Genomic DNA, 26,562 nt, shown 5'->3' on the forward strand with positions numbered 1-26,562 from the left:
CACGTGATCAATGAAATCAAACACTAAAAAATATCAAGGGATAACTTCAGGAGATTAGTCATTTTCATCGCTAGTATAAGAGTCTAGATTTAGACGTGGCATCTAGTTCAACTTATATTTTAATTATGTTTTTTTATACTTTTTAAAACTTGATGACTAGTCTATATTTATGGTGTTAAAAATAAACAAAAGGTAAGTAACATATTTATTTAGTTAAAAAAAATGGAAATCTTTATTTATTACAGTTTATGTAAGTTAATATATTGTAGTAACTCCAGTGGCGGACTGAAAGGGTTAATGTGTGTGCGGCCTACTGATACACACGACGCATGCCAAACACACACGTCAACGGGTCAACGGCTGTCCATAGACAAGGGACATTACTGCTAGTTCACGCAAATTCTTCTTCTTCTTCCTCGTTCTAATTTTTATGTTGGAGCGTTCAGATGACTAGACCAATATATGAGATGAACTGCGCAAAGATTTTTTCGGGGAGCTACCACCTTCCACCAAGCGCGTCCCAAGGTGGCGGATACGGGAAGACCCTTAGATATAAAGGGTTAGCTGTGAATACCAAATAAACAGCCGCGGACCAACTGGTTTACAGTCATGGAGGATGAGGTGGAGTATTCCAGTGGTTAGAATATTTACTAAAAACATCTCAGAAATCCAGAGAGATGATTGCGAAAAGCGAGTATAGGGCGCTCTAACTCTAAACTCGGGTAGATGAAGCTCGTTAGCTAGTGATAGCAGTTCATCTAGGAGAGAAAACTCCGAAAATAAACACCTGCTTGCAGATGATCTTGGATGATCAAAGGCTATGGGAGCACACCCAGAAAGAAAAGCAGGCTGAAGTCGAAGTCAATGGGCCTACTGGCGCATAATACATTGACACGCAACCTCATCTATGTTAGAGTCCGCTTTCTCTCTTTCCTTTTGGTCTGGAACCCACATTTATTTTTTCCCCTGCGCATGTTCTCCGACATAGACTTTTGACTTAATTAAGAACTATCCCTTTCCCCATACGTTTGCATGCATTCATGGTTTGATTCGTGGTTTGATTCGTGGTTTGATACGTGGTTTGATTCATGGTTTGATTCCTGGTTTGATTCGTGGTTTGATTCGTCGTTTGAATCGTGGTTTGATTCGTGGTTTAATTCGTGGTTTCATTCCTGGTTCGATTCGTGGTTTGATTCGTGGTTTGATTCGTGGTTTGATTCGTGGTTTGATTCGTGGTTTGATTCGTGGTTTCATTCATGGTTTCATTCGTGGTTCGATTCGTGGTTTGATTCGTGGTTTCATTCATGGTTTCATTCGTGGTTCGATTCGTGGTTTCATTCGTGGTTTGATTCGTGGTTTGATTCGTGGTTTGATTCATGGTTTGATTCGTGGTTTGATTCATGGTTTGATTCGTGGTTTGATTCATGGTTTGATTCATGGTTTGATTCGTGGTTTGATTCATGGTTTGATTCGTGGTTTGATTCGTGGTTTGATTCATGGTTTGATTCATGGTTTGATTCGTGGTTTGATTCATGGTTTGATTCGTGGTTTGATTCATGGTTTGATTCATGGTTTGATTCGTGGTTTGATTCGTGGTTTGATTCATGGTTTGATTCGTTGTTTCATTCGTGGTTTGATTCATGGTTTGATTCGTGGTTTGATTCATGGTTTGATTCGTGGTTTGATTCATGGTTTGATTCATGGTTTGATTCGTGGTTTGATTCCTGAATTCTAGTTTTATTTTCACTCATACACTTCCAGCCCCCCTTCCACCGCCCTCCCGCCCACAACACAAAAGTGAGGACTACGTACAATCTCTGACTTCGGCTTCTTAATGCAATGTTGAATGCACCCTCTGTGGCTTTTCCACCGTAGTCCTATTCCTTTTCCTCCATGCACACAACCTGCTTTCACACTTCCAGCCTTTTTTTTTTATACAACAACAATTCCTAATTTTTTTAGCATCCTCCGATTGAATTACCAATTCTCCAAGTTGACCACACATTTCTCAGCTATTGAGTTCTATGTATTGCAACTTTGGTTAGTTCTAAATTTATTCTATTTTTTTTTATCCTTTAAACAACCATTAATCGTAAGACAAGCAATGTACGGTATCAGACACTGCAGATATTTCTTTAGAACTTCACTTTAGGCCTAGAACAAGATGTATTTTCCGAAGACCCGCCCCCCCCCCGCCCCCGCCCCCGAAATGAATCCCCGAGTCCCATCACGCACACACTACATTTATTTGTGCATTGTGTTCTCTAAAATAAAAGGAAATATTAACTCTTTCTCTCCGAACTGACGCTACCAGCGTTTATTCCACCAGAATGTGGTAAATAATTACGGAGAGAAAGAGTTTTAATTGGTTTAATGCAATGTCATCGTTTATTTTGACTCTTTATGTTGAATGTGCAGAAACAACAGTTCTACAAAGTATCATTTCTTGCGCGCTCTTTCTCTTTTTGTTGAAAAAAAAAGACGCTAGATCAATCTTTTTTATGCTACTACGATTAATGATAGATTTTTATTTTATGTCTAAAAGGAAGCGGAATTGACGTAAGTTAAATTAAAAGTATGTTGATTTTGGGGAAAAAGAAAAACAAATTGCTCTAAAAATATGGAATTTGTGTGTACTATGTTTTTTAAGCTTTAAACTTTTTGAAGAAATACCGAAAATAAAATACAAATGTTCAATAAAAATCTTGAGATTTTTCACAGTTGTGAATCTGTTAAATCCGTTTCTTAGTAAGCGCCCATGATGCAAAAGGAACCTAGTTCTTGCGAATCCGTCAACAGTTAATGAGATCTCTTGATAAAACAGTCAGTCAGTGGTATTTTATGATTATAAAATAGATATAACAAAATCATTTTTTTTTATAAAACAGTGTGAAATATAAACCATATATTTGGAACTTTTTTTGTTGTGTGGGTTCAATGATCTACCCCAATAGTTTCATATGCACTGCCTGCTAAAAGATTGAGCAAATAAAAAAATTACTTTCTTAATGCATTATTTTTTTTAAATTTACCAAAACAAAACAAAGTTTATGTGTATAGGCTGGTTAACTTTACGTTTTTCCCCCAAAATACCTCCCTCGATTAAGATTCTGGATCTCCTCTTATAAAGTACAGTAGGAAAAACATACTCAAAGAAAGGTTTTCAAGTGTTGTTTTTTTTTTTTAGAAACTTTTTTATATAATTAGAGATGATAAGATGATGATTCAGCCAACATATCTCGAATTTCGCAACTATTTCGGGTAAAGTCCTTGCGCTTAAAAGAAAATGTCTCATTTCCAGGATCGGCCTGAAGGACAATTGTAGAATGTCTACCCTTTTCTTTTTTAATCCATAGCAAGTGCTATGAGCTTGGTTCCATATGACGTCAATCCTGCATTATCGTCGTATTGTTCACGGTCCCAGGGTATTACTATCATCAAAAAGTTTTCTTTTTATAGAGATGAAAACCTATCTAAGGTTAGTCAATAACACCGTGAATATGTTTGGATCTATAATCTTTATTTTAGTTTGACTTCATTATGTTAATTAGCTATTGAAACAAGTTATTCCTATTCTACAGCTTTTTTTTTTTTTTTTTTTTTTTTTTAAAAAAGGAAACCTCAGAATTTGCGCTATTCAGTTTTAGCTTTATCATCATAGGAATCCTTGGGCCTTAGGCCTCTTTTCTTTGCCTCTTTTTGGGGCTTTATGTGCCTCTTTTATGGGCCATCTTGCCTCTTTTATGGGCTTTTTTTTTTATATATATGTTCTTATTTGTAAGTTATCATAATTCACAAGTATTAAATCATAAACAATTGAAAAGTGATTAACCTAAAAATATAATAACAGCTCTTTTTAACTTATTATTTTTTTTTTAAAGGAAACCTCAGAATTTGCGCTATTCAGTTTTAGCTTTATCAAAATAGGAATCCTAGGGCCTTGGGCCTCTTTTCTTTGCCTCTTTTTGGGCTTTATGTGCCTCTTTTTTTGGGCCATCTTGCCTCTTTTGTGGGCTTTTTTTTTTTATGTTTTTATCTGTAAGTTATCATAATTCACAAGTATTAAATCATAAACAATTGAAAAGTGATTAACCTAAAAATATAATAACAGCTCTTTTTAACTTATTATTTTTTTTTTTTAAAGGAAACCTCAGAATTTGCGCTATTCAGTTTTAGCTTTATCAAAATAGGAATCCTTGGGCCTTGGGCCTCTTTTTTGGGCCATCTTGCCTCTTTTGTGGGCTTTTTTTTTTTTTTTTTATGTTTTTATTTGTAAGTTATCATAATTCGCAAGTATTAAATCATAAGATGCCAGAATGTAGTCGCTGTTTTGTCTGTTCTATTAATGTGTATGTTTCTGTTGTGTTGTCTTGATATAAGAAAAGAGTCCTTGTAATCACAACAAATTTCAATAAGGATCAATAAAGCAGTCTTAGTCTTATTATATTAATGAATTCTTTCATTGCAGAAGAGAAATGGCAATGTATTGGATTCTCGTGTCATTATCTATGATGTCCGCTGACGTAAAATCTTCTTTACTCCATCCCTGTCCAGTAGCATATGTTGGCGAATCCTACAAATTAGAATGTTCTGGGATGACCACAGAAAGAAGGTTTGTTCATTTGTTAATTAAATTTTGAAGAAAGCAGACTATAAACCCTGTATATATATAATTCTCTTCGTTGCCCAACCATGCGTGACACCGCGATGAAATAGTAATGGAAAAATAACTCTTTTTATTTATGTAAGTCGGACTAGAGTTATACCTCGTAACTTTCGAGGTGACAGAGAGTACGTAGTCGTTCTCTACATACATTCTATATTCGATTACATTTATGTGTGTAATTTTACACACGTCGATATCTGGTGTCATTAAAATAGTTACATGTTTTTGTTTTTTTGTTTTCTGTAGCTTTGTTTTGATTTTGATTTTGCTCCTTCGTATTGCCCTTCGTTTCCTAACCATGGCCACCACTTCACATATATTTCGCCGAGATGCCTACATGCTAAAAGTGAAATGCGTATTCCCAGACCTGGAAATGTGTATTTTGAGGGACAAATGCGTATTTTCCTAAATATCAAGAAATATACCCAGGAAAGACTAAAATTAAATCACTCAAGCACATAACATATATGAAAGGCAGCTATCCCAAAGTTAACACAACATACGTTTATATAAGACATTTTGTACATTTCTCAAAATATTCATACTTTGTCTTGTCTTAGACTTTTCTAGACTATGTTAGAATGATAACTTCTTGTCAATTGGCAATGATCTTAGGATCATAATGCCTCTTGTGCCTTATGTGTACTTCACATTCAATAATAAGTTGATACGGCATGTGTCGACACTGGCAACTGGGAAGAGGTGGCACTGGACAGATCCACACGGAGAGAGAGCATAAAGGAAGGGTCACGGATTGCAGATGTCATACACAACAGAAGCAGAAAGAAGGGTGGAAATGCAACGGTGCCTGGTGATTACATATGCCCAACCTGCGATCGCAGCTGTGTATCAAGGATTGGCCTCTTTAGTCACGCAAGAAGTTGCAAAGGGAAAAAATCGTCTCTCGAGACGTAAAATGCCGCAGAACGGCATGTAAGGCGTAAGGCTAATTACTCTAGGTTCGACAGTTCGACACCTGACTAGAACAGAGTTGCGTTTATTGAGCGCCTACAGGCAGTACGAAAAACCTACTCTCAGATTCATCTCCCCCCCCCCCCCCCCCACAAATGAGATAAGGACCACAGAGTTCTATAAGTAAGAAAATTGAGCTTAACAAAGCAATTTTGTTTAAAAGGGGCAGTAACTGATAAAATCAAAATGTCTTATAGCAGGGATGTCAAACTCATATCAGTAAAAAGTAAAAAAAGATAGATTTGAGTTAGGTAAACGCGTGTAGATTCCATAAGGGCGCCACAGATTTCTACATGACAGTGTATCAATGACAACAATTTATTATCGATGCCGATTTTCTGTATTTTTTTTTTTTTTTACTTTCATGACAGATGCTTAGGTCGTAGTAAGTGCTGTATACCTATGAAGTCTTGTGACATTTTCTGAGTCCGATCGTCACTTTGTCACAAGACGCTAGCAGTGTGCTGGCGCCTGCTTGAACTGGTCGTAGTCTAGTGTGATTCTGGAGGCCCGACTGTTGACGCTGGAACTTTGGTGGCTCTAGCCCTGTCGCGATTTTGGTGTTAGTCTATATAATTAAGATATGAAACTAAACACCGGAATATAGTTAGAAACTATAACTTTAAACTGTAACTTTATTTACACACAACATATAATCTTCCAAATGAAACGTCATATACAGGTACATCAACTACTAAAACTAAACTCAGATCTCTAATGACTATGTCTCTAATCATGGAGTCATTCTGCTATAGTTTTCTCGTACCAGCTTAGGAAACGAGCAGAAGCGGGAAATACGACCGTCCGCTCTACAAGACCCACGCCAACTAACTCTGCCTCTTTTTCAGAGCAAAAATTTCTCCCACGTGGACTACACCGCAACACAGTGGTTACGTCCCCTTGCATCATCAGTGACGCATAACCTCAGTGGTTACGTCTACATGCATCATCAGTATCTGACCAGTGATGACCACTGCCCCTTTCCCCAGATTTTCCAGATCACCCCGCCCTCGTTGTAGCCTAGGTACTCTGGTCCCGTGACAACAAAATAAACATTAAAGCACAAAAAAAAATACTTATTTCCCCCTTTCAATAATAAACAAATCTAATTAAAATATATTAAAACATAAATAATGACATTAGATCTAAAATATAAATAACAGAAATCAACTTAAAACTTTACACAATAACTAAGGCCATGGTAGTGGACTGCGGTTGTTCTGCTACACACACACAAACGGTTGTGGGCTCACAGCGGTTTGTGACACACTTATCAAAAAATGTGATTAACTACCTCCATTAATATTGTCTCAGTTTAAAGACATTACTTTTACATTACATTTGAATATAGTATCCTGATCTAGCAATGTTCTTTTCAATGTTTTTTTTTCTGATATTAATAATAATTACAACTAAATTAATCATCATCATCATCATCAAAGTCCATTTGAGTGAGGGCTTGAGAGGCTCAAATCCTCTCTTGCAAAAGCCCTGGACAGAAACCCTGCTGTCTTGCGTAGTGCGTAAATGTCGCCATACAGGTCGAGAATTTTTGGTTTCCCAGACCTGTCGAGGCGGAGATCAGCAAGTCTTGGGGCAGTCAAACAGAATATGAGGCAAGGTTCCCTCTTCCTCCCCGCAGCGGGGGCACCGTGAATCGAAATTTGACCATAGCCGTGAGAAATATGACCCAACAGGACAATGGCCTGTCCTGCTCTGTGCTATAATAGCTTGTTCAGGCCTGGACAACCTCCACCACGGGGAAGTGCTGTCAGGGCGCCTCATGCGCTCCCAGACTCCACGGGCTTTTTGGGACTTGTCCCAGCACTCAAACCACTTTTCCTAAATTAATAAATAAAGTCATTTTTTTATTAACTTTAGTTTAGAATTCATAGCAACTAACCAACGCTCAGAGACCTGAAGTATCTATGTTTAACCCTTTAGACTAGCCTCTAAACACTAGAATTGCAATTCCATTTTATATGCTCACTTGTAAAAATGTTCAGCACTTAAAGGGTTAAAGTTTCATTCATATTTCAGGTTTATCGTTTGGACTCCAGAAGATAAAGAAAATCAAACCAGTGAAGAGATAAGTCGCCAAATTCTCAAACCTACCACAATTTCTGGAATTTCCACGAATACATCACGATATAGAATAGAATACCGGTCTTTTTTTGGCCATTATTTTAGCAACTTCATAATTTTAAACGTCACAGAGGATGATAGAGATACAGTCATCACCTGTGTTGTCATCGAAGAGGCTCTGTCTGAACAAGACGTTATAATGACTTGCCGACTTCCGGTCTTTGACTTTACCCTACCTCCATCTTGCCGCGCCTCGCTGATCATGCCAGACGTGTCATTCGTCTGCGTCTTTCACAAAGTTCATCCAAAGGTCAAATGTGAATTCGGATACGATAAAAACGAGTTTCAACCGGAAGTGTCTGTAGATTACGTTGTCAACCCATTGACTCCATTCTTACCTGACTATTACAATATAACATGCAAAGGTTTGTTAAAGTTGAAGAAAAACAACTACCAAACAATCTATTTTGTGAGATTCTCACCCATTTTTGAGTTAGGCTTCGAAGTCGAGAATAACAAGATCCTAACCCGTGTCCAAGAGGTCACTCTTAAGTTTTCTCCCCGAGTGGTCATCAACAGTCCATCTTATATAAGTCTTTGTCCACCTAATGTAACTAGAAATGTGACAGTTTACTGCTCGGCCACTTCGTCATCCCAGAAAATAAAGCTTCACTTGTTTGTTGACAACGATAAAGTTATACCGCAGAAGCCGCCGACAATGAAAGATGGTAGGCTCTATATCACAATGCAGGAATACACCGTAGAAGTTGACAGACATTTCGGAAACAGATCTCTTAGATGTCAACGCGGACGTTTCTCTAATGACACTGCCAGAATAGATGTATTTGTTCCACCAGCTTCCAATCCTTTGTTTGTTTTAAACGGAGGAATGGTAATTAATCAGATAACTGTCATCCCAGGAGATGCTAGGCTTTCAATCACGTGTCTTGTTAACAAAGGGACTCCACGTGTCTCTAACATCAGTGTTGTCTGCTATTTCGTAAACGGAGCCAGATTCCTTGATAAACATAATTCTTCGAATTTGGTCATTTTCACAATTTACGGGAAATCCCTTTCTGTGGAATCTAACTGTATTTGTACAGCTCAACACATATCCGGCTGCTATGATGAAAAAGCATCTCTTAAAATTTCTATTAATGGAACAAAAGAGAATCATGTTCAGTCAGAAGATACAACTGACTACAAGTCTATAATCTACATAACTGTGATCATTCTCCTTCTTATTATCATCATTGCCATGTCTGTATTTATTCTGCGTTATCGAAAGGCTTTTTACTATTATTATTTGTATAAAAAATACTACGTACGTATTCCAGAAGGATGTGACCGTTTTGGCTCAGCTATTCACTTTTACAAATATGTTTCTTCCTTTAAAGTGCCCAAACCCAACCCGCCGCCACCCCGACGTTTAGCGCCGAGTTGTCCAAGCGACATTGATACCGAAGACTTAACTTCCTCTTCGGAAGTCAAATAGTCTGTTGGGCGGCTTTCTGTTGACCAAATCTCTTCATTTTTATAATTGAAGCCTTTAGATTGTACTGTCTAAAGGTCATATTCAAAAGAATAAGTCATAGTGTTTGTTAATGTGGCTGTTTGTTAATGAGACTGTTTGTTAATGTGACTGTTTGTTAATGTGACTCTTTGTTAATGTAACTCTTTGTTAATTGACTGTTCAATAATGTGACTGTTCGTTAATATGATTGTTCGTTAATATGATTGTTCGTTAATGTGACTGTTTCTTGATGTGACTATTTGTTAATGTGACTGTTTGTTAATGTGACTGTACGTTAATGTGACTGTTTGTTGATGTGACTTTTCGTTAATGTGCCTGCTTATGTGACTATTTGTTAATGTAACTGTTCGATAATGTGACGTTCGTTAATGTGACGTTCGTTAATGTGACTACTTGTTAATGTGACTGTTTGTTTATGTGGCTTTTTCTTAATGTGACTGTTAATGTGACTGATTGATAATGGGACTGTTTGTCCATGTGACTGTTTGTTAATGTGACTGTTAATGTGACTAAGATGCCCTCAATCTTTTTGCCAAGTTTATGTTGTGCACTAAATACAGCTTAGTGTCTTGTGTCTATGGTCTGATCTTCTTTTTGGCATTTTCAAACAATCCTTCCTGAAGGTCACTTTACGGAGACATCAATTGACCTTCGACTTTGTTAGGCTTCATAAAACACTTTTACCTTAACTCTACTGATCTCGAATCTTTGTGGAAACTATAATATTCTGGGTGGGTGGGATCAAAAACCTGAACATCAGTCAATGACAATTTCTTTCCCTTGTTTGATACTAAACAAAATAATAAATTACCAATAACTAATTAACTAATTGGTTTGATTTTTTTTTTATTATGTTGTCAGGCACAAAAAATATTGGTGCAAAGTTTATTTAGATCCGAGAATGGAAGATGGGATTAACTCTTTCTCTCCGAACCGACGATACCAGCGTTGATTCCAACAGAATGTGGTAAGAAATTACGGAGAGAAAGAGTTAATAATGTGTTCAAAATGTTAAACCAAACAGGCAGAGTGATATAAGCTTTGTAAAAACAAAAACAAAAAACACTGCTATTTCAGTATATTATCATGAGTTAAGTATTTAGTAACATTTGTTACAATTTACGCAGGTGTGTCAATGGACATGCAATGTCTTGTGTGACGGCAACACTCTATAAAGAAACCATCATACTCCAGATGCAATTATTTATTTGTTTGGCAAGGTTTAAGGACGGCAGCGTAGAAGAAGTGGCCAGGGAAACGCTTCCAAGACCAGCTACTTTAAGTGGCATAGAGTAGTGATGCCGAAAATACGACCCGCGGGCTCGATCCGGCCCGCGAAGTGGTTCCATTCGGGCTGCCGAAACGTCGGCACAAAATGTAGAACGTTGGGTGAACTCAGGGGGCGTCCCGAAACTCTTGAAATTCAAAAAATTCCATTTTTCGAACTTGAGACACCACGGCTTGGAAGCCAAGTGCTTTGCCACTCGGCCACCATTTGAAAGCAGACTAGAACCAAATTATTTTTTTTTTTTTTTTTTTTTTTATATAATTTTAAATAACTTTGATACTAATTAAATCTAATTAGTACACATACAACTAGCATTTATATCACATCCACATGTAAAAAAGTATATCCTCACTATGTGTAGAAACACTGAGTGAAACAATTTTGTTAGAAAGAAAAAAAAACAGAAAAAAAAAGACTTTGACTTTGTGGAGAAGTGGATGACTACATTATACCACACAAATAATCTCATGGCAGTTCATAGAGGTCATGTGCTACACTTCATAGAGGTCATGTGCTACACTTCATAGAGGTCATGTGCTACACTTCATAGAGGTCATGTGCTACACTCCATAGAGGGCACGTGCTGCACTTCATAGAGGTCATGTGCTACACTTCATAGAGGTCATGTGCTACACTTCATAGAGGTCATGTGCTACACTTCATAGAGGTCATGCGCTACACTTCATAGAGGTCATGCGCTGCACTTCATAGAGGTCATGTGCTACACTTCATAGAGGTCATGTGCTACACTTCATAGAGGTCATGTGCTACACTTTATAGAGGTCATGTGCTACACTTCATAGAGGTCATGCACTACACTTCATAGAGGTCATGCGCTACACTTCATAGAGGTCATGCGCTGCACTTCATAGAAGTCATGTGCTACACTTCATAGAGGTCATGTGCTACAATTCATAGAGGTCATGTGCTACACTTCATAAAGGTCATGTGCTACACTTCATAGAGGTCATGTGCTACACTTCATAGAGGTCATGCAATATCTCAAGTCATAATTGCATTTTCTTTCATCAAAAATCAGCAAACTTATTTTAATTTTTATGGCTTACAATTCTCTGATTAGTATCTGTACAATATAAATAGAGCCACAATGTCGATTCATTTTTTTTTGAAACACCAAATTTTAGGCAAAAGAAAACCAAATTATTATCTCTAATTTTTTTTTTTTTTTTAAAAAAAAAAAGGAAACCTCAGAATTTGCGCTCTTCAGTTTTAGCTTTATCATCATAGGAATCCTTGGGCCTTAGGCCTCTTTTCTTTGCCTCTCTTTTGGGCTTTATGTGCCTCTTTTATGGGCCATCTTGCCTCTTTTGTGGGCTTCTTTTTTTATATCTTTTTATTTGTAAGTTATCATAATTCACAAGTATTTTTCCCTAACCCCAACTAATGTCAGGTACCCATTAGAGCTGAGTGGACTCAGAGGCGCCCAAAGATTCCAAAGTTGAAAATCCCAGTCTTCACCAGTTTTCGAACCCGGGACCCGCGGTTCGGAAGCCAAGCGCTTTACCGCTCAGCCACCGCTCTTGCCTCTTTTGTGGGCTTTTTTTATATATATGTTTTTATTTGTAAGTTATCATAATTCATAAGTATTAAATCATAAACAATTGAAAAGTGATTAACCTAAAAATATAATAATAGTAATAGAGATATTATTTAATATCAAAGACATACTACCTAACCAATGAACACCCTAAAGACAGAAAAATTATACAAGTATCCTCTACTCCAGAACAATCAACACAATATCAGATATCCCTGACCCCCAACACCCTATTTCTGGAAAACTACCTGAGCATTGTACAGGTATATGAAAATCAAACTAGATAATTCTCTACCCTAAAGTCCATTATTTTTCTAAATGTTAATTCTAAGTGATTAGGATCAAGCACCTTATTATTATGTAGACATTTGAGCCAGCTAGCCCAAACAAGATTCCTGTCTTCGGAAACAATAATCAAGTTAAAGTTGTGTATCATTTTATTTTTTAGTTTTGGCAGCTTGTTTAAAATAATAGACAAGTTAACATTTACATCGCCCATCTTTGAATAAAAGAATTATGTTTTTGTGTGTTTAAATCATGTACATTTTATCTGAGAAGATGTTATCAGACTCGTAGCATTCAATAAATATATGTCAAATGTAAGTATCTGTTTATACTATCTTTATCCTATAGGTCAACTCCAAACTTATTAGAAACTAATTACGCTTTTTTTGTTTGTTTTTGTTTGTTGTTTTTTTTTGTTTGTTTTTTGAACATTTTGCTTGTCCACTCTCAGACGAAAACAAAAATTATGCCCCCTTTAGGCAGTAAAGGAATCTGTGGTATCTCTGTTAGCTTTATTCCCAATAATAAAAAAAATCTCTGTAAGGGAAGGTTCTAAAAATGTAATTAAAAAAAAATAAAGATACATAATTCAACAATATTATTTATTTATTAATTATTCACATGTTTATGCATAAATCTTATTTACAAAATGTTTTGAATCCTAGTTGAGGTAATTAATGTTTATTTAAGCCGTTTGTCGAAAGTTCGTCTAGATAATGTTTTTTTTTCCGGAATTATTAGTTAAAAAAACAGAAGATACCTCCTTTCAACCTGTCTGTTATGCAAGCTACGTAATCAAACCCGTTAGTCTAGCTTGTTTATTCATATAGTATGGCCGAGATAAAAGAGGTCTGGTATTATTGTATAAAATAACATACAAAAAAATAAATTATAATATATTGTCACGATTCGCTGTAAACATTGGACAAACTGATGTAGCCAAGTCAAGAAACTGACAACTCGGGCTCTATATAACGAGATAGTTTAATCAGTGTAATAAATAAACAATGAATGAACAATCAAATATTTCACACACATGTCTGACTATAATCATTGTACTCAACGTATGGCTGAGGTCTTGACACTTCAGGTTCTGTGCTATCCTGGACGAACTAGACCCAAGGTCTTCTCGTAAACACACAGTCTTAAGTCCCACGCCCCTATAACCCTTGACCTACACAGGAAGTCCACTCAAAGTACACAGCTGATTACACACATGGCTACACCAACCCACCACTAGTTCAGTCACAACAGTATTATAATCTATCTATCTGTCTATCTATACATATATATATATATATATATATAATGGATACACACACACACACACACATACATACATACATACATACATACATACATACATACATACATACACACATACATACATACATACATACATGCATACATACATATATATATATATATATATAGTAAAAACAGAATAGTATTAATAACAATATATTACAATATATTAAGCTTTTCATATTTCAAAGGAGGTGTTGAAAAAGTGCAGCATCAACTTTGATACACATTTTAACATGACTAAGGTCCTCTTTTATCTCGATACAGCCGTAAAACTTAACAAATACCTAAAAATAAAAAAAACCCACTTTAACAATTAAAACAAGCCACATAAAACTAATAGCGTCACTGTCCCCATTAGGGGCCACTAAAAAATAGATTATTTGAGAGTGCCAAACTTAAAACCGGAAGGAAGTGCCCTTTTCCCTTGTGTACTCTAAACGTTCAGGAACCTTGGCTACTGCCATATGTGTGCTGGTTGATTATTATAAATAACTCTTTCATCCTTCCCAAAAGAAGTCAACAAAATATGAGTTTGGGACCTAATAACTTGAAAAGTCAGAACTCTTTTCATTCATCGCAAGACAATTGGTGTTGACCCTGCTAAGGATGGTCAAGGAATAGTTCTGGTTGCCAAAAAGAGCAAAGGACTGAGGAAAGGAAGAAAAGTCTGTGGTCATTTAAAGCAGAGCCCGCACTGCTAAGAAAGAATACGTGTTTTGGTAAATAAATTTATGTGAAAACCTTAAAAAACAAAACAACTTGATAGTCAAAAAGATTTAAAGGACTATACCCAATTATACATTGGTCAGAGTAAGATAAATATGTGTCTGACTTTAACGATGAAAATAAACCAACTCGATGACCTTTTAGTAAAATTATGCTGAGTGTAGGAAAAAAAAACAACAATTAAAAAGTTAAAAATAAACTTAACTCACGTGAAATCTACATTCCCTTTTATAGTTGCTTTATGACGCCAAAACCCAGATAATTAGTTTCTTCTTTTACGTAGTTACTAATAAGTATTCACTGAAAAAAATTTAACTCATCCTGGTACGTCAAGTGTACGACGGAAGCGAGGAGCCAAATAGTAGACAAGCAATGTAATAACCAGTATATTAACAAGGATAACTCTTGAGTCCATGTACACCCACTAGCCACATCATAGGCCCAGCACTGACAAGACAAAAGGTAAGAAACCAGCTTTTATTTTAAAATATTTGAAATGTTATAGACATTAATTAAATTCGCTAGGGGTGTGAGAATGTATAAATGGTTAATTACGAATATTTCTTTGCTAAATGCAAACAATGTAACAGATATGAGCTCTCAATTATATGATACATTTATGTGTGAAACATGGAAGCTGGGTGTCAATTACAAACAATATAATCTATTATTAAATCAATGTTTAATAATTCTTCTCTATTCGAATACAGTATTGTTACATGAAATTAGATAATATCAAGATTTATATAGTTTTTCATTTCTTTGTTATAATATTATTTATCAGCGTTTCTATTGTCATAATATTATTTATCAGCGTTTCTATTGTCATAATATTATTTATCAGCGTTTCTATTGTCATAATATTATTTATCAGCGTTTCTATTGTCATAATATTATTTATCAGCGTTTCTAACGTTCTCATATCATTTTAAAGCTTTTTTAAAGCTCGGTTAACGAGGGTGTGGTGTGGTCTGCACATCGACCGGCCGCCTTTACCTTTTCCCCAACCAATGTCATTAGATCTGGGTTGACTTAGAGGCGCCCAAAGATCAACGAAACTAAAAATGTATTATTACTTGACCAAGTTTCGAACCCGGAACCCTGTTTAGGAAACCAAGCGCTCTACTACTAAGCCACTTTTTATTATAAAATCCTGATGTCAACTAATTTTTCTAAATTCTCTGCCAATCTCTTTATTACAAAGTTTCTTTAATTTACTCTGTCAGTCTGGTTAAAAGTTTGAACATATTTATTCTCCCACTTCCCATTCTCGGATCAAGTTGAAATTTTGCACAATTATTCATAGCCAATGACAATGCACCAATCAATCCAAAAGTACCCAATTAGTCAATTAATTATTAATAATTTATTAATTTTGTTTTATATGTCTGAAAGGGACCTAAACCCTACCATTTTCAGATAAATGGCAGTAATTAGCGGTTCTTTCCCTTAGATAAGCTTTGTTTTTGCTTGTTATTAAATTATATCGAACTTATTTAATCCAAACTGTGTTTTGTTTTAAATAAAGATTTCCATCTTGCGTTTCTATGAATACCTCTAAGAAATTTATTTGGTCTGACTAGAGAGAATATCTAAGGCGAATATATCAATGTGTGAAATCGGCTCGTGTCTTAAAGCGTTGAAATGTTTATTTCTTGCACGCATAAAATCAAGGTAGTGTGCTGTTTATTTTGGTTGAGCGAAACCATACGGAACACGATCTTTTAGATTTCAGTGTCCATTTGATTTCGTCGAGAAATCTCATTATCGATAGTAGTTGTATTTTTTTCGGAATGTTTATGAAAAATCAAATAAACAATTTCTGATTTGTACCAGACTTCTATTATATTTAATTTTCCCAATTAGTTATAGGTTGTTCCGTATTGTTAACACATTATAATTACTTTTTTGTCAGAAGTTTCAACGTTTCATTTTCGTTAATAGGTTGTTCCTTTTTTCTAGTTAGAAACAAGTTAAACGCCAAATGATTCTTTAAAATCTCTCTACTGATTATATTGTAATATTTTCTCAACAAAAAGTCCAGAAGTCTAATGGAGCTTACGGTCTTGTCTAATGAAAGAATGTACCTCAGGACTTCTAAATTCGCAGATATAAGTAACGAATTTATGTAAAAATGCATTTGAAAGAAAAATTTGAAGCTTAATTTTATTAAAAACATTAAATCAACAGATGTCGAAGTACAAAACTATATGTGCAAAGTGTAGTTCTCAAAATTAGATCTAGATCTAAATCCTTTCCATCTTTTCTCATGTTAACATTGTAAACATGGCCCAGATTTATAAGATACAATACTTTTAATCCTTGAAAAAATCTTGGCTCTGTGCAAAGCACTTTGCCGAAATATTTAAAAGCAACGAGATAATTTAATTACATTTATCAAAGACCTGTTTGTCCCTCACCTTAAAATTCAACAGATTATACCTTTCCTTTTAATGCTTAAACTTAACTACTTTTATATTTTTTGTTTGTGCACCTACAAACACCGTTTGACATATACAATACTTGTCAGTTGTAATTCCTAGTTTTATTCTTATACGTTTTAATGAATTTCTTTGCTGACAGAAGTGCAATGGCTCTGTATTGGATCTACGTGATCTTACCTATAATGTGCAACGAAGTGACCTCTTTTGTAATCCGCCCCTGTCCAGTAGCGTATGTTGGCGAACCCTACAAACTACAATGTAAGGGAAGGACCAACACAGATGGAAGGTAAAAAGTACTTTAACTCTTTCTCTCCGTAATTATTTACCACATTCTGGGTGGAATGAACGTCGGTATCGTCAGTTAGGAGAGAAAGAGTTAATTCTGGTTTTATAATTGAAATTCAATTGCTATTAGTGAAAAATCATTAATCTCACTCCACGTTGTAAACAAGAGACTTAATATACAGTTGGAAGCTTAAGTTACGAAACAGATGATGAATGGAAGTAGGTCCGGATTTAGATTTAAGAAAGTGCTCTAAGCTCCTTGAAACGTGGGGCCCGTTAAATAAATAGCAGAGCTTTAATCTAAAAATATTATTTAATACAAACTTTTTAAGACGATCATTATGGTGGCTTTAAAAGAAAGTTGAGTGGCCCTAAAATAAAGCTGGGGGCTCTAAAATAAAGTAGGGGGCTCTAAACTATATCTTGTGTAGTTTATGTATAAAAAATGCACTGAATAAAGCAAAATATTTATGTTATTTTCAAATCAAACACAAAATTTAGCGCTTATTAAAAATTGTGAATTGAATGGTGACAAAGTAGTGATTTTCAACTATGTTTTATTTTTCACTAACCAATAGTGTTTTATTTTCTTTCTGTATTTCAGCTTCATCATCTGGAATAAAGAGAATAAAGAAAATCAAACCAATGGGGAAGTTAGTCGCTGCTACCTTAATTCCACCTGTTTTACTAACAGTACATCGCGTTACTTTGTTAACATGACATCAAGTTATGAACTGCAGTTTTCCTACACTTTTGCTAGTACGTTTATGATCTTAAACGTCACAGAGAAAGACAGAGGTGCAGTCATCTACTGTGGAGTCATCTACGAGATACCTTCGCTGTCTGAACCAGAGACCGTAATGGTCTGCCGACTTCCAGTCTTTGACTTCACCCTGCCTCCATCGTGCCACGCCTTACTGTACATGCCAGACGTATCCATCGTCTGCGATTTCCAAAGAGTGCATCCGAAAGTGAAATGTGAATTCGGTTACGAGGCCAACGTGTTTCAACCGGAAGTGCCCGTGGAGTACACCGTGAAAACATTAACTCCCACCTTACCTGACTATTATAATATAACTTGCAAAGGTTTGTTGAAGTTTAAAGATAGTTACCGTACGATATACTATGTCAAATTCTCACCCATTTACGAATTATACATCAGTGAAGAAGGAATTAAGGACCATGGTCGTGTCCAAGAGGTCACTCTCAAGCTGTTTCCCCGAGTGGTCATCAACAGTCCAGCTTACATTAGCATTTGTCCACCTAATTTGACTAATACTATGATTGTTTACTGCTCGGCTACTTCGTCTTCCCCAAGCGTGTCGCTAAACTTATTTGTGGACAACGTTAAGGTCATGCCGCAGAAGCCGCCGAGGCAGCTTCTTAGTGAGCTCTACATCACCATGCAGGAATACACATTACAAGTGGACCAAAATTTTCAAAACAAAACTCTACAATGCCAACGTGAAGGTTTCTACAATGACTCTGCCACAGTAGGTATTGTCATTCCACCAGCATCCGATCCTTTGTTTGTCTTGGATGGAGGGATGGTAATCAAGCATATCAATGTCATTCCTGAAAATTCCAAGATTTCTATGAAGTGTCTTGTTAACGACGGGTTCCCTTTCGTCTCTAACATTACTGTCGTCTGCTATTTTTTAAATGGAACCTGGCATCTTAAAATACACAATGCTTCAAATTTTGTCTTTTTCACCATTTACGGAAAATACCTTCCTCTTGAGTCCTACTGTATTTGTTCGGCTCATCATCTGTCTAGTTGCTATACCAAAAATGCATTACTTAGAATTTCTGTTAACGGCGCCAATGAGAGAGTTGCTCGGTCAGAGGATGAGCTTTACTATGAGTTTATTATTTACGTAGTAGCAGCATTAGTGATCATTATCCTTGTTTCCATAAACATTGCCATGTCAGTATTTTTTGTGCGCCATCGGAAATCTCCGAACCATCATCAAAATCCTTACGCTGATAGTTCAAAAATATATGACCGAGTAAGCAAATCTACAGAATCCCAAACTTATGAATCGCCAGGCGAAACTTCTATGCTATCAGGGAGCAGCTTATCCGTCAGTACTTCAGATTTCGTCGAGACTTTGAACAATAATCATAACCCTAACCAAAATATGCGTTTTGTAAATCTGAAGATGGCTTCTCTAGAAGGAATCAATACACCCGAGCTACCACCGCGAACGAAATTATGCTCAGATTATGAAGGAAACTATATTACCGAAAACTCAGAGAACGCTTATCAAGACACATTGAAACAATCTTCAGAACAAAGACTTACGGAAAGGCAACAAATAGATGACGGTAAAAGACTTTGCAGTCATAAAGAGTCTACCATAAGACTTAAAGAAAGTGTCTCGACAAACTCAAGAGCTGAGAAAGACTTCGATAATGAACACTGTATTTTTTATAGTCAAAACTATGAAAATTGCGAAATTCCAACTAATTCTTTTTGTTATTTTGATACACCTGCCACCGAAACTCCGAAGCCGCAAAATAAACTGGGCCATGGTTCTGGAGGAAAAATCTATTTGGAAGACCCGGAGTCAAATTTTTCGAATGAATATAGTTCTACCTCCGAAATTAAAAGAATAAGAGAAAGTTACAGATTGCGCACAGATAAGAAAAGGAGTGGCAAAAAAAAACGAAGCGAATATCTTTCGACTTCTTCTGAAGAGATGCTACCGCAAACTATAAGTAACACAAGAGGAAGTTTGTTGATCTCTTCAGAAGAGAAGTTACCGCAAACTGTACGAAATACTAGAAGTTTGTTGACCTCTTCAGAAGGGAAGTTACCGCAAACTGTACGAAATACTAGAAGTTTGTTGATCTCTTCAGAAGAGAAGTTACCGCAAAGTATTCGAAATTTTAGACGTTTGTTGACCTCTTCAGAAGAGATGCTACCGCAAACTATAAGTAACACAAGAGAAAGCTTATTGACTTCTTCAAAAGAGCTGTTATCACTGACTTCATCAGAAGAGATTTTACCTAAAACTGTACAAAACACAAGAGGACGTTTCTCGACCTCTTCAGAAGAATTGTTATCACAAACTATAAGAAACGATAGGTCAAATGGTACAAAAAGCTCCGACAATGAACGAAGTTGTTCCCATTCTGTTCGAAAACCTCAATGCAAAAAACGTCCACCAAGTGAGACATTAAGCTTCAAGAGCTCTTCTTCTACCCTCCCTCTGTCCCATTCTGATAGCTGTTTTTTTAGTGAGTCAGATAACATCTCTGACAAAAGTTGTCTTGAGGGATATCATATCATTTCTAACCCTCTGGGAACCACAAAGCACAGTGTAAACACGGACACAGTCAGCCTCTCGGATGTACCTTCAGATCAAGATCTCGACAACGAGATTGGAGAAAACTGCGTGGCCACATTAATTAACATAATTAATCCTTCTTCTGAAGATGACCTTTAGACGTAGACATTCTTTAAAGTGATGTTTCAAACAGTTTATTGGAAAAATTTCAAAATATGGAGCCAGTGTAAACTCCGAGAAAGCAGTAGTAAAATGTGTCTGGGTTATGGTTTGAGCACAGACGACAATCCAAAACTCTATCAGTAGCGTAACGAGGTGAGGGTGGCCATTTCGGGGACCGAAGCGTAGGTAGGGGGTGGGGAGGACAAATTGGCATCACAACACTATATAAAATATTAACCAAAATTCACTTAACCTGTTTAAGAGCTGCAATAGGTCAGTTCATTTGTCTGACTTAGTCTGATATGTAATTTTTAAGGTGTCCCCAACACAAAGTCTTATTTAACAATTGGACAATCACGTCCATTAAGGACGTACGTCATTTACATGTGTGTCCCTGTTGGCCAAGAGTCTTCTTATCTTATCTTATATAATACAGACGTTACTTCAGAAAAGAAAGTAAATAAATGTAGTGACTTTCTTACTCCAGTGTTGATTGCTAGAATAGACATTGATCATACTAAATTAACTTAAAGTACTCAGCCAGGTAGCTTCTTCTTCGTGTATACATAATACCCACTACCAGAATCATACCACTATACTGAAGGACCAGCAACACTTAGCAATGTACAATTGGGGTCCATCTACACCCCTTATAGACATCTGTCTATATACCGATCTTTATAGTGGGTAGTGCAACAAATGTTCTGTACACATTTCTATGTTTTCCCGCTCTAATTCTGACATTAGCAAGCTAAATGCACATTGTTTTTAAATACATTTTTATTTGATGATTATGTCCTACGTTTTTAAACACATTTTTATTTGATGATTATGTCCTACGCGTCATGCATTCAGTCATGCATGTTAACCAGTGACCTAAATTCTCCCTGGCTAGCTCAGGCAACCCATTCCATGCTCTAATAGCACTAGGGAAGAAGGAGTATTTGTACAAATTAGTCCTAGCACATGGGGAGGGGGGAACGGGGTAAACATTGTTCCATTGTATTTTAATATAACATTCATTTGTTTATTAAGAGAGAAACTATCGATCTATGCAATGTATAAAGGACATTTTGTCTTTATAAAAAAGTATTTTAATTGTTTTATTGTAAAAAAAAAAAAGCGTTGAATAGTCTAAACTTTATATTTTTAAGCAAAAAACAAAACAACAACAAACAAACAGTAACAAAGAAAAATAAGAGAAAGTAATACAAAGAAATGCAGAGGTAACATAAGGGAATCTAAAAAAGCAAGAAACTGAAATAATGATAGGAAAAGATTTTTCAAATAAATTAATGTAATAATGCCGTGGACGCTAAACTGAAGGATCACGGTTGCAAACCAACTATCTCACATTCGGCAGTTGATTTTCGTTTTAACTCTCCATTATGGTCTCTGGATAGATGCCCTTTAAACTACGCCTATACTTTAGTGACACTGGAGTCTCATATTGTACAGTTGGTGCACCAATTATGATCTGTCGACCGTCTTTCTAAATTCCTATCTTTCCAATGGACTAACCCCTCATGCATGAACAAACTTACTTACTTAGACTTAGGTCCTCCCGCGCCGTTCGGCGCATTGGGCGGCAAGCTGTCTCCATAGAGAGCTGTCGTTGGCAATGTCTGAAGCCTCCTCCCACCTGGTGTCCACTGTTCTGAGATCCTCCATGAAGGTGTGTGGCCGAGTAATACGAGGACATCCCTGTTTGCGCTTTCCTCGTATTGGCCTCCATGTCATCGCAACTCTTGGTGTGCGTAATTCATTTTGACGTAGAACATGTCCCGCAAACCTCATGCGACGATCTGTCACAAACCTCACTAAGTTAACTTAGTTAACTCACTAAGAACAAACAAGAAAATAAAAAATAAACAACTTTCTTTTTAAAACAAAGCTGATATTAAAGCGTGTTGTATCACTTAGTTTGGGTCACTCATGAGATTAAATTTATACTAGATCTAGAGTAACTATAATAAATCTGTGCGATTAGAAATATGTTTATCACTTTCTTTTATCTTTCTCAATATGCTATGACCCAATTGCTTGTCTGGATCAGTTGGTAGAGGGGTGGGAGGAGAAGGAAGGAGTTACCTGGATGAATATTAACGAAAGACCTGGATTCGAACTCGAGTGATCGAGCTCAATAAATCCTCTTCAAACTAATGTACGAACCTCTGTACCTCTGCTTATGAAAATGGAAGGTTTGTAGTTATCTATTGTTAGTTTCCATTTTTTAAGCAAAGTGTAAAGGGGACTAATTCAACATATACTACCATATCAGTCAAGTACAATTTTTTCCCTTGTTCGAGACCCAAAAAAAAAGTTAATTTTTTTGAAACTGATTCTTCTGTTGTCAAGTAAAAGAAATAATTTGGGTGTGGGAGAAATAACGTGCACAAACAATTTACCAGACAGACAAACAGACACAAAGTGAGTTGATATACGCTTTATAAAAAGGGCATGTCCTAGAAAATTGAAATTTGGCATTTTCTTTTTAACAAATAAGAAAAACAAATTCTGAAAATCATCTAGACTCAACTACAGAATTTGCAGACATTAAATCGAAAAAAAAACAACAAAACAGAATCAAAAGATTATTGAACGCGGCTAATTTAAATTAACAATCAGGGAACCAAACTTTGATAATCTGTCATCTCAGCACAAACAATTTCATCCTTTTTATTAATCCAGATAAATGTTATTTATAATATAAGTTTAATATTTATGTAAGTAGAAATAATAATTTGTTTATTAAATAATTATTTTGTGTACGTACCAAAACAATACAAAATGATATTTTGATTGTTATTCGAACTGATCACTCTTTCAATGACCATACAGTTTAATTTAACGTTTTCATACTGTGGCCAGTCATCTTAGGGCCCAATGGACATTCTGATATTGTGTCGAATTTCTTCATTTGTTGTAAGGTCATTGTCATGGATACCTAGGATCGTTCTACGTCATTTCAATTCAATGATGACAGGAGCAGCGGGTGTAAAGTGTGTGTGTGAGAGAGAGTGTCGTTAATTAGTTTGTTTATTTATTTGCTGTGATTTGTGTTTTTTAACACGGGTATTTTATTCAGGGGATGTTAATGTGTGTTAGACCAGTAATTACTTGGAGCTGCTGTTCTGGTCAGGACTAAAGTATGAGGGGGATACATTTATTTTCTTATGTACTGCCTTGGTACAGCTCACAAGTCTAACGGCTAAATATGTTGGTTACTTTAGCTTCAATTGTTACTATCTATTTTTATGTCACTTGTGTAAACGCCCAGGTGCTGTCAAAGGTACTTGGTCTATTTTGTTAACTGTTTTATTATTGTTATTGCTATATATTATATTGAATATGGAAAAAAAAAGTCTTGCAGTAAATAAATGTAGTGACTTTTTTACTCCTGTGTTGATTGTTAGTATAGACATTGATCATACTAAATTAACTTAAAGTACTCAGCTAGGTAGCTTCTCCTTCATGTATACATAATACCCATTACCAGAATCATACCACTATTCGAGCCTATTGTAATACAGAAGGACCAGCAACACTAGCACAGTACAATTGGTGTCTAGAAAACATCATTAAAAAGGCATCAAAAACGGAGCGGTACAAAAACTCCTTCATACCTCACTCGGTCAGACTCTATCACCGCCACTCTTTGATCAGGGAACATGAAATGCACCAAGATACCTGTGTGTAGTCGCTGAACGAACTCTTTATGTTGTGTCTGTTGTATTTATGTGTATTTTTCTGTTGTGTTGTCTTTATATGAGAAAAGAGTCCTTGTAACCACAACAAATTTCCGTAAGGATCAATAAAGCAGTCTTAGTCTTAGTCTTAGTCCATCTACACCCCTTATAGACATCTGTCTATTTACCGATCTTTATAGTGGGTAGCGCAACAAATGTTCTTTACACATGGCTATGTTTTCCCGCTCTAATTCTGACATTTGCAAGCTAAATGCCCATTGTTTTTAAATACATTTTTATTTGAGCCAATGCCATAGATCGATTCTTTTACATAACTTAAATATTGATATTACTTTGTGAAAAAAAAAACAACAACTTAATCATTGAAGCATAGACATTTAGTTTAGCAGTATCAAAATGTACACAATAACTACCTTCTGGCCTTTCAACGCTTTTTTGTTTTCTGTACACCGGATATACAGAAGTACAAGCTTATCTTATCTTATCTTATAAAATACAGACGTTATTTTAAAAAAAGAAGATGATTACCTCCTACGCGTTATGCATCTAGTCATTCATGTTAACCAATGACTTAAATTCTGCCAAGTCACTGGTTTCCCTGGCTAGCTCAAGCAACCCATTCCATGCTCTAATAGCGCTAGGGAAGAAGGAGTATTTGTACAAATGTGTCCTAGCATATGGGACGAGGAATGTGCCTTTATCTTTGTGTCTTTCTGAGTATTTTATTACATTTTGTTGTTGTATTTGAAGATTATGGTTCAGTGTTTTATGTATAATTGCTACTTTACTTTTGAGTCTTCTGTTCTGAAGGCTTTCTAAATTTAGTGATTTTACTAATGGTGTTACTCTAGTCAAATGTGAATACTCGTTTGTTATGAATCTCACTGCTCTATTTTGTGTCTGTTCCTGCTTTCTTGAGTTGAGAGGGTATTTATCACCTTAAATGCAAATCTCCAAGTGCAAGTAGCTGAAGCTGATTATACTATTCTTAGTCTAGAACACTAGCTAGAAAGTACTAGATACAAAATGTAAACAGAGTATGGCTATATCATTCAACGGCTGAACCGAACCTTAACGTAAATGACGAATTAGGCTATAACTATAGTTAGAATCACTCCCTTTGTATTATTCTTATTCTTAGGTATACATCTTGGCTAAAAAGGAAGAAGTTAGATTCAAGCTACGTGTCAGTAAAGGAACGATGAAGAATATTACACAATTATAACTGGATTAATCTGACGCCACAGAATAATGTGTCTTTGTATATAGAAATGGAAACGTCTTCGATTCCGAAGATTAAGGATGAGTGCTGTGTTTCACATGATTACGCAAACCTGCATATTTTCCCACATTTGGTGCAGACTAAGCCGTTATCCGCAGGCGGTCTGATTAAGTTTTCTTTCCGCCTTCTGCGCCTGTCTTCAATAATGGTTTATCTGCCCCGCAGCCTTTGTGAGAGCTGTCCATCTGTCTCTTTTAGAGGACATCTGCTGCTAGATTTCCTCTATGCCAGTAAGGGCGAATTCGCGCCTTAGTTTATCTTTATAGCGATTACGTAAATAATGAATTCAGAAAAAATATGTAGATCTATGGTTAATCAATTGTAAGTCTTGCTTAGGGAAAACAGAAACTACCAAGATTAAAACAAACAAAACAAAAATCCTGGCCACTTATAAGCAAAGTTTTCAGATAAGAAATTTACTGCACTATTTATTGGCTTTGCTAAAATTAAAAATGTAATGTATTGCAATTAATGGTGTAGATCTATATCCATGTCACGGTTGCAGAAAAGAGTCTGGGACAACATATTGCTGACTAGCAGTACTAAAGCCCTAGTCTACCGGACCTGTGTGTTGAGCACCTTGCTGTACGGAAGTGAAACATGGTCAACCTACTTATGGCAGGAAAAAAAGCTGAATGTCTTCCTCCTCCGATGCCTAAGGCGGATCCTTAAAATAAGGTGGCAAGATAAGATAACCAATGAGGAAGTGTTACAAAGAGCAGGATGCCAGGACATTCGCTCTGTTATCAGCATCAGACGTCTTGGATGGCTTGGCCACGTTCGTAGAATGCCAGTAGGTCGACTTCCACAGGACATCCTGTATGGCGATCTAATAGAAGGCAGGAGAGCCGCTGGTCGCCCACTTTTACGGTATATGGATGTATGCAAACGCGACATGAAGCTCTTCAAAATTGACACTGGCAACTGGGAAGAGGTGGCACTGGACAGATCCACATGGAGAGAG

At 36.2% G+C, this 26,562-nt stretch overlaps 1 protein-coding gene across 1 annotated transcript; it reads left to right on the top strand.

Annotated features, from left to right (window-relative positions):
* On the top strand, positions 1-24,920 carry LOC106073551 (uncharacterized). The gene is made up of 6 exons (XM_056016193.1): positions 1-192; positions 4,469-4,612; positions 7,679-9,217; positions 16,289-16,294; positions 17,006-17,152; positions 17,756-24,920. The coding sequence occupies exons 1-6, from the start codon at positions 170-172 to the stop codon at positions 20,601-20,603; spliced, it is 4,707 nt and encodes a 1,568-aa protein (XP_055872168.1). The 5' UTR covers positions 1-169; the 3' UTR covers positions 20,604-24,920.
* Positions 24,921-26,562: the final 1,642 nt, after the last annotated feature.

This window comes from Biomphalaria glabrata, chromosome 17 (genome assembly GCF_947242115.1).
Source record: "Biomphalaria glabrata chromosome 17, xgBioGlab47.1, whole genome shotgun sequence".
Taxonomy (NCBI): Eukaryota; Metazoa; Mollusca; class Gastropoda; family Planorbidae; genus Biomphalaria; species Biomphalaria glabrata.